Consider the following 17454-nt stretch of genomic DNA (forward strand, 5'->3'; position numbering starts at 1 on the left):
AGAGTTGCACACAAAAAATTAACAGGTTATTCTTTGTGTCTGATAAAGATTGTGTCCAACTTTTCCTAAAGTTTCTTCACTGATTGACCTTTCCAATTTAAACAGAGATGTTAAACTTCAAGGAGAAACAAATTAGAAACAAAACGCCATGGCTTTAGTGGCAAGTAGGCCCTCATTTTACAAGTTTGCTGTAAGTATACCTTACATTGTACTAGTTGAAGGACTGGAGACCTAAATCATTAATCCAAAGTAAATCTGGTATTAAAAACCCAAGTTTTTCTTGAACAGGGGAAAAAAAAAAAAACATTTGTCATAGTTGATTAAAGCTTGTAGTACAAGCATTTTGTTTTGATTACAAACCAGCATAGCTCTGTAAAGATCCAAATCTCTGCCCTTGCGAAACAGATCTTTTGTAATACATTTCCATTCCCAGGAGTCAAAGTATAAAATCTTTGTCCTTTTCCTGTTTTGTTTTGGTTTTTTTTTTCTTCCATCACATATTTGTTTTATCAGATTCTTCTTTTAAAAAAGAAACAAAATAAAAAATCCCAAATCAAAATGTTTCCATTTACTGAAATATTCTGCTTTCAGTCAATGTGAAATAAAACTGCTCCTCAGGGAAGTGCCTCACACAGGGCACACTGCAACAAAAGATAGTGTGTAAAAGAAAGGCTGAAACCACAGGAAATCCTCAGGCATCTGAATAATAAATCTGCCTTGCAAAGGGAAAATCCATCTTAGAGCTGAAGGCCTTTACATTAAATACTCAACCATCAAATGATCTCAAAGGTTTTAATACAGCTCAACCTGTATTGCTCACACAAAGTTGAAAACTCCCCTTCCCTCTACCCCCGTTATCATTTTGCAAAAAGTTAAATTTCTATTACGAAAAAGTCATCTAGTCAAAAAGGCATATCTGCATGAAAGGACAGATCTCAGAGAGATTTGTAGAGAGCTTCCACTTTTTTTTTTTTTTTTGAGTAAAGTAATTTAACAACTACACTCTCAGCTTACTAAACATCCTATAAACAAACCAAGTTTTAAAATTATTATAGTCGCTGTTACCCAAAAAACTTGTTCATGCTCATAATGATTTCACAGACTGTGATTTGACCAAGGAGAAGCTCTGTTTGAGGAAATCAGTTAGCACTGAACAATGTCACAGCTCAGCTATCCTAATTCTCCACAGCCCTGTATTTTATATAGCTATAAAGGCACAGTGTGTGAAAGTGGGAGTAAAATGCTACCAAAAGTAGAGCACCAACGTTTTTACACCTACATTTTTGCATTTGCCTGTCTTGATGCAAATGACTTTGTAAGTAGTGAAGTAATTGAGAGGCCAGCCTTGAGTTTCAGTCTTGCTAATCAGGTTGCAAGTTATTCTTTTCGGAAGTACCCTGTTAAGTGTGCACAAGTACCTTCTGCTTTAGGTTTTTGGTTAAAATTCTCCATGCTGATTACACCTTTGCTTTGTACTTAAAGACTGCTTGTAATAGCTTTTGTGCTTGTATAGCTACACCTATTTGGACTGTGATATGATGAGATGAGGGTTGGGGTTTTTTGGGGGGGGGTTTGTTTGGTTTTTTTTAAATTTCTTTTGAAACTTGCAAATACAACTCATGCCTATTTGGACTGTGATATGCTGAGATGAGGGTTGGGGTTTTTTTGGGGGGGGTTTGTTTGTTTTTTTTCAAATTTCTTTTGAAACTTGCAAATACAACTCAGCACTTCTACTGTGCAAAAAAGTTACACTGGTGTGGAGATACCCTAAACAAGTATAGGCAATTTCACTTCCTAAGTAGGTGACATTCATAGAAGCCTCTTACTATTTCAGTTACCTTGGGAGACACTGACTGTTCTGGTAGCACTGGCAGAGGCCGTATCATTGGCTGCAAACTTCTGACTCCTGCTTCAGTCAGATTTATCTGCAGACTTTTTCTGTGAAATAGCAATGCTAAATTTATGGTGATGGTCCGTGGCCACCCTAGAGTTTGTGTGTACTTGTGCCTTTCTCCTCCCTGCCTACTGTCTTCTGTTGCTGGATAAGGACATTCCCTGCCAGGGAAGTTCTGCCTTCCCCTCCTATCAGGGATGTAGTAGGTGAATGAATTAAGGCAGCAACTTTCTTGCCTGTGATTCTGATTTTGTCTGAGAGAGCCAGGCTGCTCGGGGGAATCACTGTCTGTAGGAAGCCAGAGCTGAGAAGAAGGATATAGGATGGAGCTGGGCAGATGGTGAGGAGCTGGGCAGGGGATGAAGCACAGGGTGGTGGTCTGGCTGTGCAGGGTGCTGGAGGGTGATACAGGAACGGAGGGAGGTGGGTGTATGGACACAGAATTCTAGGTGTGCAGGAGTGCCGATGTTGATACTACTGATTTCCGTTCTCCACAAAGCAAGAATGTATGGATTTTAAGCTCCTCTGCTAGGAAGCAAGCACCTGCAATAGGTGTTCACCTTACATGCCAGGTGGTATGTGCAAGTCTGACATCTGGGTACCTCAAAGCACTTGGTGGTTTGTGAGGGCTAACATGTCATAGTACAGTGTCACCACGAGAGGGGAACCTACCACCGGATTCACAGGAGTACTGGTAAACTAAGCACGCTGGTCCCGGTTGCGGCAAGCAAGCTTTTTTGATGCAAATATAATTATACCCTTACTTCAGCTGTAAACTTGGCCAACAGAATATATATTTAAAGAGCTATAGGGAAAATTGCTTTGGTGAAAAACTAAAAACGTTTATTTTTTAAAAAATGTAAATGACCAAAAAGGTGGCCCTGAACAGGAATGGGACATTCAGATTACTACTTCCTACCTTCTATTGTAACTTTTTAATACAAAATTTGATGCATGTAACTAAAATTTCTGAGTACTTACTTTACTTAGAAAAGTTCTCATCATACCATCACGTGATTACTGATCCTCTACTTAATATACAGATAATATATTTCAAAATCTAACAGCATATGGTTGCTTTTTGATTTAAATAAAATCTAATCTGAAATATTTGTGAGAGTAATCAAAATAACATGTAAAATAAATGCACAAACCTCATTTCCTTTGCTTCCAGCACTTGATTTCATTTCTTTGGGTTGCTGTATGAAGCAAAACAGTATTTATGTGGCAAAGAAACTGCAGATTCAAGTACATATAAAGACCATAATTTGTAACCATGATGCTCTTAGTATAATAAAGTTTTGTTTACAATACACAAATACACTGTAATGAAAGCTCTGATATTATGCCTCAAAATGTCTATTCAGTGAATAGTCTTTTGATATTTTTAAAGAAACTAAATAAATGTAACAAAGCTTTAATTAGGGTGCTTGCAAATTGTATAACACAAAAAAGCACTAAAGACCATCAATCTCCATCTCCTTCTGCAAAACTACACTGATGCACTGCATCAGTGGTTAAGCCACAAAAAAAAAAACAAACCCCAAACGAAAAACAACCAACCCATAGGTGAGGGAGTCTAGTCAGAAAGCATGACTCCCTGGGACACAAGAGAAGTTAGAGAAGCAGTACTATAGTCTCTCAAAAGGCAGTTATTGCAGGCATTAATTTCAACCAGATCTAAAACATTCAATGATATATTTCCCCCAGACAATGGTGGTGTGGTTTCTTTTTGTTTGGTTTGACTTTTTTTTTAAAACAAAACTAAGTTTCTCAGAAGCTGTGTAGTTCATCTTTGCCTTTTCCAGCATTATTAGGGTTTGCTTTGTCATTTCTATAAATAAAAATAGTCTTATTTTATGGAATAAATAATCTTATTTTATGGAATGGGATAAAGACTTGACAGTTAATACAGTTCTCCCTGCATAGTTTTTAAAGAATCCTTTATTTCTTTACCAGAGGTGCATGACAGAAACAAAGCAGTCCAACTTACCAAATGTCGAAATTCTACTGACAGGCTTCCATTTGCAGATTCGTCCATGTTCATTGCTTTCACGTGTGTTCCACACAGAACGAATCTACGATTACTACGGAGGACACCACACTTACATACTCAAGTAATAACGCATTGGAAAAATTAAGAAATTTGATATTTTATTTTCTTACCTTACAGTTGAAACATTCCTAAAATAGAAGAGGGGAAGGGGGAGGAAACAGAATGTGAAACAGTAAATGTGTAAGCCATAACTGCACTGAGAAACTTATCTCAACTGAGATGGTAGATTTTGCCTTGTTAAAGTTAATTCATATTACTGATACAACTGCAAGTTTTAAAATGAAGAACTGAAATTTGTACTGTCCAGTTAAGACTTTTTTTTTTTTTTTAATCCGGCCATATGCAAGCAGAGTATTTTATCTAGCTCTTTTTCTGACACATGTGGGTATCAAAGTACCAAATCCCTTAGGAAGAGGGAGTTTATGTAGCAGTCTTAATTTCAGGCAAAAGTAAAACTCTAAGCTCTGTAGTTACTAATGACAGCACCGGCTCTTCAAGCACAAGTTTCACGTACCACTTGGAGCCGCTGCATTGGAGGTACTGAGTCTCTTATCACAAGCAGAGATTAAGAGCTGTTTCAAAACTAACTTTCCCATAAATGTAACACACTTTGATTTAAAGTTTTTGTGATGCTGCTATCTCAAACTGATGAATTTTATCTAAGTCTTGAAACAAATCTTAAATGGACTTCTTGCCTCCAATTTGAAAACATCAATTAAAAATAGCAGCTTTTTAAAAAAAAAACCCAACCAACCAAAACAAACCAAAAAGCCCCCCCAAACCAAAGAAACCTTGCACATTAAAGAAAGCAAAGCATTACCCTAAGGTTTTAACTGTTTTTTTGTTGTTGTTTTGTTTTTCCTTTTTAGAGCAACTTCTAAATCAGATTGGGTAGGGATTGAAAAACCTGTGTTGTCTCTGTAAGGAGAGAGAGAGAATATCTTCACTTTAAAGTTTCTTACTTGTCAATAGTTGCTTTCACTCTGATCTGGTAGTTTAGCTCTGGCAATTTAATTAGCAACCTTCAAAACAGAAAATGTAAAAGTGAATATTAACAGAGCAAGTTTATCACCAGAAAATATTGGAGACCAGTAGCTCCACACCAAAGTATCTGAAATTATTATAATCTGAAAACAGGCCAGGCATCTAGGATTATACCACATTTTACAGGGTTCTATACTTAGAAAGAGGGGCTGAGCTGTGCCAGTGGCAGCTGTTCTACCCACCCTGCAAGTATGTGGAAAAATTAGTATGTGTTTGAGGGAATGGCTAGAGAGACGACACAGAGGTAATAATGAAGAGGTGGATATGTATGATCTGTGGCTGCACTGTAGGTGTATGTGTACTTTTCTTCATGTACCCTTTCCACCCTCCAACCCTCCATGCATTCTTTTTGCTGCAAGGTGGAAATGAGATGTGAGTTCCTCTCCCATCTTTGCTCTTCTCACAAAGTCGGGCGAGGAGCTAGTGGGAGAGAGTGAGCTTGTCACTGATTCACCAGAGCCCCCCAAAATGCAGAAGTTTCTCTTTCCTACATGCAAAAGTGGCTCTGAGGATTCTGATGTTGACTTGTATGATGTGGATCATTATTTACCTGGTCATTATTTACCTAAGTCATTAAAACAAGAATTCAATGCATACAGAATCCTGAGGGTGCTGACTTTTGGTCACAATGTGCCTTTCTTCCTCACACTGATTTACTCTTTATTGCCCCTTGTTACAAGTGACAGATTCAGTGGCCTTTATATCCCCATTCCAGAAAACCTTCCCTGGAATCAAATGAATCTCTAACAGAAGTAGGTCTGCTTTGCTTTCTAGATTCTGAAACAGTCTCCTAGGATAAAATGCAGCCCATGAATGAAGGAATTTATGTCCGATTTCCTTTCCTTACCTTAATTTAACAGTGAACTGTATTAATGTTTTAAGAACCATTGGCCTCTGTGGATGTGTTGGCATGCAGGGCTGCCTTTCAACCACGAAGGAACTGTGTGAAAAAAAGTGAAACAGTTTGTTAGGAATATGCACAAACAAACAGCTGTATTAGGGGGAAAATGAGCTGTTATCTCTTAGAGATCTATTTCTCTACAGATGCTGAAGTGGGAGGTATGTATTCCAACACTCAGTTCTCAAACTGATCCAGTGGTCTAACTTACAGCTGAATTGTTCCCATAAGAAACAGATATTTGGAATTCCTTAAAAATCAAAACAAAACAAATTCCATAGTCCTAAAATTCCAGGCTGATAAAAGTCTGGAAGACCAAGACTTTTATCAGAACCATAAAACAGACTACGAAAATACACTGAGCCTGCCTTGAGTGAAATCAAATAATCATTTTATCTTTTTTAATTTCTTATAAAAAAACCTATTGACCATGTTTCAGACAGTCGCTTGCCTTACATCTCATATAGGCAGTACAAAAGGCAAGAGAAATGATTATAATATTTTATATGTTAATAGAATGTCTTGGTGGGGAAAAGGAAAGACAAGGAACAAATTAGCACCTGCCAATTCACTTAAGAACCAAACAATCAAACAAACAAAAACCAAAACCCCCAACCACTTCTCAGCATGTGTGTGACTCCTACTGAAATAAGTGGATTTTGTGTGTTCACCTGGAGTCAGAACTTGACCACAAACCCTTAACTACTATACATGAGAAGCTGCCTGGCACCTTCAGCTTCTAGGAATTTTGGTGACAGTTGCTTCTAGGAATTTTGGTGACAGCTCAGTCTTTAAGATTCTCAGAGACTCAACTCTTTTATATTTTTCTGCTTAACAATATGGTCTCATTGTTGCCAATAAATTTCTGTCAGTTCATGTAAAGTTATGTACATTGACAATGGCTTACGCACTTCCGGAAAAGATTGTAGAGCAGAAAGTTGACTTTTTCCAGCAGCTGAGGTCTTTGCAGTGGGATAGGGTCCCCATCATAAGTCAGTCTGGTCAAGAGTTCATCCAGTTTTTCTAGTTGCCTTCGAACTTGAAAAAGACTCTCTGCCAATAGCGTAAAACTGCAGTGTGACAAAAGGTTAGTTTGCAATCTTCCATGTAAACAGATGCTTAGAGCCTAATGGCTGCTGAAGTTTTTGCTTGGGGAAATCAGAATCAGCACCGATTGGTGCTTTCTACCTTTACCCAAACTCATATCCATTCATCCTTTGTTTACAGGAGTATGTAAATACATCAGGCACAACTTCCTACTTTATTTTCAAAGATAAATATTTTTGCAACAGGCCTCATCAACAGCAAAGCAATGCTGTCTGTGATAATTTAGAAGAAATATATACACAGTTCTGACATTTTACATGCAGGGCACTTGTGCCAATCCTATTTCTTTCCTACAGCTTAGTGGTTTTGCAAAATGTACTCTTTAAAAGGATAATATTTATATAAAATGAAAAAGTTAGGAAGACTGAGGAAGTGCATTTCTAGAAATGTAAAAACAGTAAGAAAAATCAAATCCAAACACACTTCCTAACAGTTTAGTAGCGTATGTGTGTATAACATAGCATCTTTTAGCTATTTTTTAACTTCAGTAGAAAAAAAACCACATCAAAAAGGCAAAAATATACTTTTTCTTCAAACCTAAAAAGATTCTTGGTTGTTTTCCTTTCTTTTTTTCTTCTTATTCTCTACTTTGCCTTCTCCAGAAGAGAGGTTTTGAGAGAGAAATGGCCAGGACTTGACGTTGTCTGGTTGCATTATCTTCTTAAATATAATGCACTTTTTTTTTCCTTTTTTTTTCTTTTTTAATTTGCAATCAACTTTAGAGTTACCACCCCAGAGACTACTGCCATTAAGTTCCTGTGTAGTTTGAAGTCTGGAGGAGTGATGTACCTAGTGAGTCAAAGCATAGTGTCTACCCAACTGTTGCCTAGACAAAACTCCCACTGTCCTCAGTGACAAACTCAGTCAGCGTAGTTCTTACTCAAGCAAAATTCCCAAGAGGGTATGTGTCATGTATTTGGAACAACTGTCAAACCAAAAAATGACTGATTGCCATAGCTCAGGCTCAGCAGTTCACTGAAATGTTATTAATTCTAAATAGCAAATGTTGTCCACTAAAACAAATTGTATTTTTGTTATTTACTTGCTTAGCTGCTATTGAATTTGCTGCTGTTGCAAGGTAGCTGATCTAAAGGAAAGATCATTTCATGTGCAGCAGACTTCCTGTGGTTTTCAGTAGAAACACAAACTCAAGGCAAGTTTACCAGTTCTGGAGCTGATCAAGCCCACCATGGAGGGGACCTCCAATGCAGGCAATCTGCTGCCGTCTCTTCCAGTCTAGTAGCTCTTCAGTCAGCATGTTGCTCATCAGCATATCTATTTCATGAATCACACGCCCTATTTTACTGAGTACTTCCTGTAAAATAGGAAAGGTGTCACAAACAGCCACAAAATTCAGCAATTATCATAAAAGTGCTGATTACATGTCTTTCAATTACTTTGAAAGTAGCTGTATTTTAGCACCTATGGCTTTAGTCTCTTTAATTCAGAGGTGACTGGATTCATCACCCATTGTATTTGAAAGTAATCCTGAATCTCTCTGAACTCTTCCTCAGTAAAACTTATTTTTTTGGGAGTGGGAAGGAGGATTGTTGCATTTTTTTTGTGGGCATAACACCTCCAAAAATTTGACATATACAGGTACTATCAAGGTCAAAAAGTTCTCTTTTTGTTTTGTATCATATCCAGTGCGCTGTTTTTTGGTTTTGTTTTTTTTTTCTTGCTTGCTTTTTTTCTCTAAGAAGCACATAGACTCAAAGAAATTGCCTAAATGTTCTGTTTTCTGTGCCGGGAAAGAAGTGGTCAGGAGAATATTTGTTGTATTTGCAAATCTTAGTCACTGAACAGAGCAAGGTGCCATTGGTGGGTTGTTGAGGGGTTTTTTGCTTGTTTTGGGTTTGTTTGGTGGTTTTTTTCCCAGTTATTAGATTATAATTACTTTGAATACTTTTTGCTTGCTTTAGAAGTTATATATTGCCAATTAAGTCATCTGTTTAGCACAGTACATAAGAGGTCACAGAATCACAGAACAGTAGGGTTTGGAAGGGATCTCTGGAGATCATCTAGTCCAACCCTCCTGCCAAAGCAGGTTCTCCTAGAGCACCTTGCAAGGGCTACATCCAGGTGGGTTTTGAATATCTCCAGAAAAGGAGACTCCACAACCTCTCTGGGCAGCCTGTCCCAGGGCTCTGGCACCCTCACAGTAAAGAAATTTTTCCTTATATTTAAGCAGAACCTCCTGTGTTCCAACTTGTCCTGTGAAGTGATGCCCTCACCTCCCTTCTAAGGTGTGCAAGACCATATCCTTGATTGAGCCATTACTTAATTGCCAGTTTTTTAACTGCCTGTCAAAATCACCCACACACACCCAAAACCTTTTGTGCCTTCGTAACTCCTGTTATTTGTGTGTTGTTCTGAGAGGAGAATTTAAAAAGGCACACATACACATTTAAGTATTTGATGTGGGGGGGAAAAGGAGAGAAAGCAAATGAACCACAAATGACAAAACCTGTCACTAACCTTTCTCTTGTAGTCTAAAGTATTGAGCATTGCCTGCAGCGCCAACATTTCCTGTTTAATGAGGGCGCTGTTTTTGTCACTCTGCTCTGCAGGAGGATAAAAAAAAAATCAGTATAAACGTGTGTGTGTGGGTACACGTGTGTGTGTTTATAAGGGGAGGAGGGGAAAAAACCATGACCTGACTGCAGCATGAAGTAGTGAAAAAATAAACTGCAGACATCAGTAGATTATGTAATAGTGTGTTTCATCTGAATGGACTAACTTTAGTACAAGTACAAGATAAGGCTTTATGACTCCACTCTTCAGATGTGTATATGGAACAGGAAGGTAGAAAACATATGAATGATATCTAGAAATCTATAAATTTCTTATTCATGTGCATACTCATGTGTATTACGTACATCTGGCTTGCATCAATGACTGATCTGCGCACTACTGAAATATGCTTGTGGTGTCAGCAGTTAAATTAAAGCTCTTTGGACTTGATGTGAATTACATGTCTGGCTGAGAGAATGGAGGGTAGGCATTTGAAACAGAGGTAAAGTGTTCATCAACGTGGGGATTTTAGCAGCCAGGAGTACTGATCACTGGGTACTGAGTATTCTCCCCTCTCCATAACTTTTTTCCTTCTCTCAATCATGCATTAGTTTTAAGCTTCCCCAAGTTTGCCCCATGCTCTTTCATAGCAGCTCTTCCCCTCACCCTCATCTTGCCCCACCTTTTGCTCTTCTAGCATCTTTCATGCTACCTTCAAAAAAGAAATTGGTGCCAACGGTGTCTCTGGTAAGCTCTGGATTGACATCTTCCCATTACATTAGGACCAATGTTTCAATAAAGGCAGACAAGGAACTGATTGTCAGCTCAGCCACAGCAATTGCTCACACACTGAACGGGACCGCAAGCTGGCTGTGCTGGTGTAGAGCATTTGTTGACTCAGTGAAATTTTAAGCCCCGAAAGTCATTTATGTAAGCAAGTTTTATTTTGCAAGTGGGGCAGGCTTCAGTCATCTGCGTGGTCAGTAACTATGGCCAGATGACTAACAACTCATTAAACCATGGCAACTTGATCTCTTCCAATTGTCTGGCCATATCCAGCCTTAAACATACAGGACTGATGTGTTTAAGAACTTGGATGTTTCAAGACCAAGATCTTTGCATAGGAAGGTATCTGCACAGACACAAGTGGACCTCAGTTTCTTTTCTGAAAGAGATCATGCAAGGACTGTTGCCATGTGCAGATCTCAGCCATCGTAGGCTGGTCAAACATGCATTCAGAGTTGCTTACCAGCTGGTTATCACCACTGTGGTCAAAAAAGAACAGAAAGCCATGTTAGATGCTAAAAAATCAGTTTTGCACAACTCTACTTGGGGAAATAACTTGGGCCCCATCCTGCCAAGGAAGGGCCATGTCATCAAAGGTGAGGAAATTGAAAAATAGGTTCTTTAAATTAAGAAAATTACTATTTTTTTTCATGCTATTATGCAGCTTATCTCTAGAAAATAACTATACTTTCTTGATGAGATACTGTTTAACTTCTTAACTCCAAAAGAGTCATTACGTTCCAAGACTATAACTTCATATAAACAAAAAATACATTTTTTTTATGTTTATATACATTATCTAGGTAATACACCCCTTGGTACTGGGGTCTAGCTGTGGAATCAGCTAGAGCAACTAAAAATTATTAGAAAATCTCTTACCTAAGCTTTGTATCGTTTTATACCTGAAGTCAAATTCCTCCTGCAAATCTTCCAAGTATTTGACATCTTGGTCAGTCATCTTTCCCGTGGAAAAGAAAGTACAATTATTTGGGTGTTCACAGTGACATAAAAAGGACTTTGTTTCGCAATGGACAAATGCATAATGTAGTATTTTCCTATAATTTGAAAATCCTTAAGCAGTTCTGGGAACTCTGGTTTACTAACTTGTAAACTTTAAAAAAGACAATTGAATTATAAATGGACATTTATAACTGCAGATTTATTTTACTTGTTCAGAAAGCCAACTATTATCCCCTTTTAATAGTCAAAGAGTAGTTGATATAGCTTCACCACTTCTTGTTTACTAGTTCAATGACATAGTGGGAAGTAGGACTGATTACATTTAGCCCGAGCTACACTGAATATAACTCTCAGAACTTTAAAGCAGAGCAAATGGATAATTTTGCATTGACTCCAATGGAAATTGGAATGGGGTGTGCAAAACCAAGAAAATTGGAGCTAGAGACAGGAGTAGAGCTCAGAGACTTTATTTAGAGAATTACTTAAGAATTTGGGTAAAGAAATGAGGCAGTTTTGATGCTTTGGCTTTTTGCAAGGGTTTGTTTTCATCTGTACTGCAAAAGGTTTAGAAGGTGTTTTCTGGTAACCAAACAACGATAATTCAAAAAAAGGCACATTAAAAGAAGGAAAATAAAACTGTAGGCAATAATCTGTTTTACTTAGAAGGTCTGTTTCTGTGCTGTTTATGGGAACCTTGATTCTGCCAAGAACTCATAAACAATCTTTCTTAGTTCCCGGAGATATGCATGTTAAGTGTCTGTGAAAATCCAAAAACTTGTGTGCTAAATTAGGACACACAGAATTAGCCATTTGGATTTCCTTTTTATTTTGGAGACTAAACTTTTTAATTATATGTGTAAGGCAGGAAACTACATACACAAGGAGCTGGCTGATTTCTGTGTTCAACTTAATTACCTACTAAAAAAACCTTGTATCTAGAAATCATTCTCATTTTCACGGGTCTTTCAGGGACGATTGCATTGCCCCTGCACAGGCAGAAGGAGCAGCAGGGTAGGTTGCTGGGTTGCAGCTTTGTCTGCTTTTGCTCTGCAACTCTTATCATGTCTTTATACACAGATAGAGATCTAGTATCACATTCTTCTAAAGCTAGCTTTATCCTTTTAAGGGTTTAATCTCTCTAACCCTTCTTCCCCATGTAGGGGATGAGAGAATACTAGGACCTCTTTCCAGTATAACAACTGTTGCTCTTGAACAGCATATAGACAGGTATTTCAAATATAACTTTTACATTGAGCCTGCTGCAAAGCTGAAACTGGGGCTGGGATAGCAAAAAGGCTGTAGGTAATCTGAATTCTATCCTCCTTTCAACTGAATGGGCAGGTATTCTCTGACTGAGCTTTCGAGGTCTCTATGGGCCATAGCTACAGGTTTGGCTCAGCCCAGCTCTGCCCTGCAATGGTATGGGAAACTCCTGGAGAATTGTTACCATCAGTTCCCAATGTTCTTCTCCCTTCTTGTCTCCAAAACATGTAATTATGTCATATTGCCTTCAGCTTTACAAAGATCTTGGTACATGACTTGGGGGTCATGAAGGCTAGCTGCTTCTGACCCAACTAAAAGAGGTGAAGTTGCAGAAATACATTTACTGAACCTCACATCTTTTTAGAGACATTAGGTATGTTGTTACTGCACTTGGTGGTCTTCCTGCAACTCACATAGGGATGAGTGTGATAGCTTCAACATATGTAGCTCTTGCACTGAGCCCAGAACAGCTGTAAAAACCTGAGAATGCAGGTATGTCCTGAGTAGTTTAGTCAGAGCTGAGGTCCTCAGAATAATGGAAATAGTTGGTGCAGTTTGTTAGCAAACATATTTGTGCCACCCAGCTTAAAGATAGTTCAGGAATGTCTGTATGAAAATCATGGCTGCGTAAACAGCAACCACAACAAAAATACCTGAGCGCTGTTCTTGATGGCTGACACTTTGTGTTCTACATTTCGCTGTCTTTCTGAAACCACGGAGTTCTGCAGAGACTTTTCCAGTGGCCCCTGGAACATGGTGAACAGATAATGGATGGATGAGTAATAGTAACGGGTGATAGTAACTGTACTGCATGTTCTAGCATTGAGAGGGAATTCAGAAGCTGTTCTTCAACCAGCTGGAGACTGGTGTAAACAGAGTCTGTTCAGTTCCACAGATTTGAAAAACATGCAGCTTTAACTCTGAAATCCAAAAGTGAAAGGGTGTGGGTATACTGCAAACATTAAACATCGACTAAATTAAAGAAACTCAAACATAAACTATTAGATTTCTAAAAAAGACCCATGTCACAATACTTATACAAGAATATGTATTACATCGACAGGTGATTAAAAAGAACACATTTGACTTAAAAATTCTGTCTGGGTTTTAACCATGTAACAGTTTCCCCAAAACAGGTTTTGTATGTAATTTTAAAGTTTCTTTCTTCAATTAATATAAAAACTATCAATGCCTTTGCAGCGTATCAGATGGAGTGTCTTTCGCATTGCATAATTAGTATGAATTAATGCATTGCATAATTTAAAATATGCACATCTGTTTTGGAAAGAATAATCTCTTCAAAGCCTCTCCCATGGATTAAAGTCTTTGAAGATAAGCTGTGACATGGAAGTCACTTGTAGCAATGTTTGCAGCAGTAGAGTCACTTATGAAGTACAAACATGAGTTTAAAGGGCAACATCTGGTAACCCCTAGTGCACACAAATCACTCTGGTGGAATGAGAGGACAGGATTTGGTCCTAAAAGCATGTGAGCAGATTAACATGGAGCTGATGAATGAACTGTAATTCATTACCTGTACAGGCATGCTAGCTGCAGCCAGTATTCTTCTTTCTTCTCTTAAACAGTTTGAGATGATTACTGCTATATGCATGGGATTACCATGATATTTGCCCTGCAAGCATAAGTAAATACAACTTATAAAAATGCAGAATTCGGGGTGTTCCTCTGGATATCATGAACAATGTGTTTCAGTGTCTATGAGCTACAGCTTTGTGCAGGTACTGCTCTTGGCTTTTGTTAGTGGTGGTTCAGCCTTGCAGTGCAGCATCCATCAGTGCCATTGTCATATTCTTAACAATGTTCTACAGAGATTATAAAGATACAACTCTGAGATGTGTATCATTTGAAGATCAAATTGCTCCACTGCTAACACAGCTATTTTGAAAGGCCTTTCCTGTCAGCCTATTCTTTGTACAATTTTATCATGCCTTCCATTTTCAATAGGACGTTGCTCTTAGCATGTAGCACTTCTGCCAACAAAAAATTGTAAGCATATCAATACAGTAATGATGCAAGTGCAAAAGCCTTCTTGGCAAAAAGCAGAAGACTTGCATTTTAATGTCTATGAACAATTTTTCTCCTTCAACAAATAACGTGCCTCAGATGTTGCCAAGAAGCAACTCTTGTCCCAAGAACCAAAACATGTCTCTGTTTATACACCACCATAAATAAGGTGCAGAACTGCTGACGTGTGACTGACGACTGGACGCAATTTGAACAAATATTGGCTTGTGCTGTATTTATCAAATTGAAATGACTGAGTACTCTCAAGCAGCCTCTTTCATGGTGATGTACTTGCTCAGTGTTTCTCAATATCCTTCATGCCTTTCATTCAGTATTCATGTGTTATTCATTCAGATGCCCTTTATTTGGTGCTCATACAGTTTTCAGACATTCATTAGAATTAATCCAGTTCACTTATTTTCCTGTACAGTTTCCATTTCTGGGCTTGTTCTATTTTCCCCTCTTTCTGATTAGCTTTTATTCTTATCATATTCTGTTGCCACTCAGAACTTCATTTAATCTTGCTTTCTCTGAATGTGGCACAAGAAGTTCATACATACTTAAATTGATGCTGTATTTTCCTTTGAAAATCTCATACCAATTGTCATATTAGAAACAAGGGTGTGAACACATCTAATAGAAATGTGAACACACTGCTTCTATATTCCAACTATTACTATGACAGTGAACACTTATTTCTAACACTTTTTACTAGACAGACAAAACTGAGTCATTTCCTGGGTGCTTTTCCATGAAATCTACATAATCTGGAAGACTTTTTTGATGTGTTTTGACTTCAGTCACAAGGAAAGAAATACTATATTAAAAATAGTCAGTTTAATAATGGAGACTTGGTTTGAGCTGCTTGGTATTAAATACCATGCTGCTGGTTATAGTCTGGTTCCAGGTAGAGACTAAGGTGAAAGACATAGGACTCTTAAAACTAAATACCTGATGTACAAAATGTTCCCTTCTAGAGAATCTTTGACTGCCATGGCATTGTTAGCAATGAAACTAAGCTTTCTAATGTTTATAGGGTTTCTGAAATCTTCTCAGGTCAAATAAAGTATATGCCCCACAGTGCAACCAGTGCAGACCCCAAGTAGTCCCAGTGCTGTACCTCCTTTGATCTCATTAAAAGCAGTTCAGGGTGGTGCTTTACTCCAGCAACCATCTGTATCAATTACCCTTAGGAATGGGAGTTATGGACTAAACTGTGATTTTTAGGAGTTTCTCTGGAAAAAAGCAATGATGAGTAATACTACCCCAGGACAGACTATGGCTCAGATGAAACACAAGGCACTCCAACCCTGCCTGCTCCTTGCTAGGCAGTGAGGAGGGATTTAACATGAAGGGTACGCTGCTGATTTCCACATGAAATGACAATGCCAGAAATCTGCCATTACTTGCTTCTCCCTGCCAGCTTCTTAGCTGTAAGAAGCTGCACATTGCCTTCAGCACAACAGAACTTCAGATCCCTGAACATACCGGTAGTCACTTTTATTGAGCACATTCCCAAGCTGTCCCTATGTAGTGTCAGGATGTAACTTTGGGACGAGAATACAGGAATGTGGGAATTGGCTCTGATCTTCCTGCAAAAGATGAAGAGTGGAGTGGAGCTTCATGAAGAAGTAAGGTAACAGTAAGGTCCAACGGCAACAGCTGGAGCAAATTAATTGCTGCAAGGAATGGTTATGCTTCTGGCTGTGCCGTGCCAGCCCCTGTCTTGTGCCAGTCCAGTGCCTGTCTGCCTCCTTAGTGAGCCAGCCCTGATTGCTAACTGGGATGGAAACCACTCACACTTTTTTGCTGAATGGCCTTTCTGCTCCTCAGTGGATGGAAACTGCTCAGCAAAGGATGAGTTTGTTGTTAAGGACTAGTGCACATGAAGCCAGGAGAGGTTGGCTGGGAGAGGGGAGAACCAGCCTGCCTTATTGCAGCTGCAGTCAGTTGTATCACTAAGCCTGTCTCATCTCACTGTACCTTAGTAAGGCTTGGGATGAAATCTGCGATGAGAAATCTGCTGGTGTAAATCCACTGATGTGCACATTAATTCCTCAGTTAATGGCTGTTAATTTCTGCTTGTTGCTGTTATTTTTTTGCTGGTAAAACAGGGTCCAACCTTCCATGTAGAAGGCTAGTTTATGACGTCCATACCACACATTGGTATCTGCACACCATCTGAAGCTACAAAGCTTGAGGAGCGTTTAGTCCCAGCTTACCGCTGCCCAACAGAATTTGAGCCCTCTTAGGGTTACTGGTTGCCTTTTGTCTTTGCCCTGTGACAAAAAGGAGTCAAACAAAAGCTATTTAAGAAAGTCAGGAAGAAATAAAAATCCTTTCTTTGAACTGGAAAATGCATTAATGTAGAAGAGGCACTTCAAAAAAAAATCTTCTGACAGTGGAATGTTTTTAAAAACCCCCACAAAAAATGCCAGGTATTGGGGACTTTCCTAGCATTTCTAGATACTGTTTATATGCAAAACTTTAAAAAACTCTTTCTCTTTTTCTTTGTTTCATTAAGAGAAAACCATCGGAATCAAGAGATGAACTGGAAATTCTCTTTCTCTCTTTCTTCTTCTACCACCCTCTTCTTCTTCTACCACCCTCTTCTTCTTCTACCACCCTCTTCTTCTTCTACCACCCTCTTCTTCTTCTACCACCCTCTTCTTCTTCTACCACCCTCTTCTTCTTCTACCACCCTCTTCTTCTTCTACCACCCCCTTATTCTTCTACCACCCTCTTCTTCTTCTACCACCCTCTTCTTCTTCTACCACCCTCTTCTTCTTCTACCACCCTCTTCTTCTTCTACCACCCTCTTCTTCTTCTACCACCCTCTTCTTCTTCTACCACCCTCTTCTTCTTCTACCACCCTCTTCTTCTTCTACCACCCTCTTCTTCTTCTAC

At 38.7% G+C, this 17454-nt stretch overlaps 1 protein-coding gene across 1 annotated transcript in view; it reads right to left on the minus strand.

Moving 5' to 3' along the window:
• Positions 1 to 17454, minus strand: part of STAT4 (signal transducer and activator of transcription 4) — a 40073-nt gene that overhangs the window by 9689 nt on the left and 12930 nt on the right. The window contains exons 3-13 of the mRNA XM_010177374.1: positions 14057 to 14155; positions 13176 to 13268; positions 11179 to 11257; positions 9478 to 9563; positions 8163 to 8314; positions 6804 to 6962; positions 5842 to 5934; positions 4913 to 4972; positions 4061 to 4078; positions 3888 to 3981; positions 3049 to 3093 (exon numbers count right to left, since the gene is read on the minus strand). Of these exons, the coding sequence (XP_010175676.1) occupies positions 3049 to 3093; positions 3888 to 3981; positions 4061 to 4078; positions 4913 to 4972; positions 5842 to 5934; positions 6804 to 6962; positions 8163 to 8314; positions 9478 to 9563; positions 11179 to 11257; positions 13176 to 13268; positions 14057 to 14155 (978 nt within the window). The remainder of the gene's footprint in view (positions 1 to 3048; positions 3094 to 3887; positions 3982 to 4060; positions 4079 to 4912; positions 4973 to 5841; positions 5935 to 6803; positions 6963 to 8162; positions 8315 to 9477; positions 9564 to 11178; positions 11258 to 13175; positions 13269 to 14056; positions 14156 to 17454) is intronic.

The sequence above is a fragment of the Antrostomus carolinensis genome, unplaced genomic scaffold (assembly GCF_000700745.2).
Source record: "Antrostomus carolinensis isolate BGI_N321 unplaced genomic scaffold, ASM70074v2 scaffold25250, whole genome shotgun sequence".
NCBI classification, from domain to species: domain Eukaryota; kingdom Metazoa; phylum Chordata; class Aves; order Caprimulgiformes; family Caprimulgidae; genus Antrostomus; species Antrostomus carolinensis.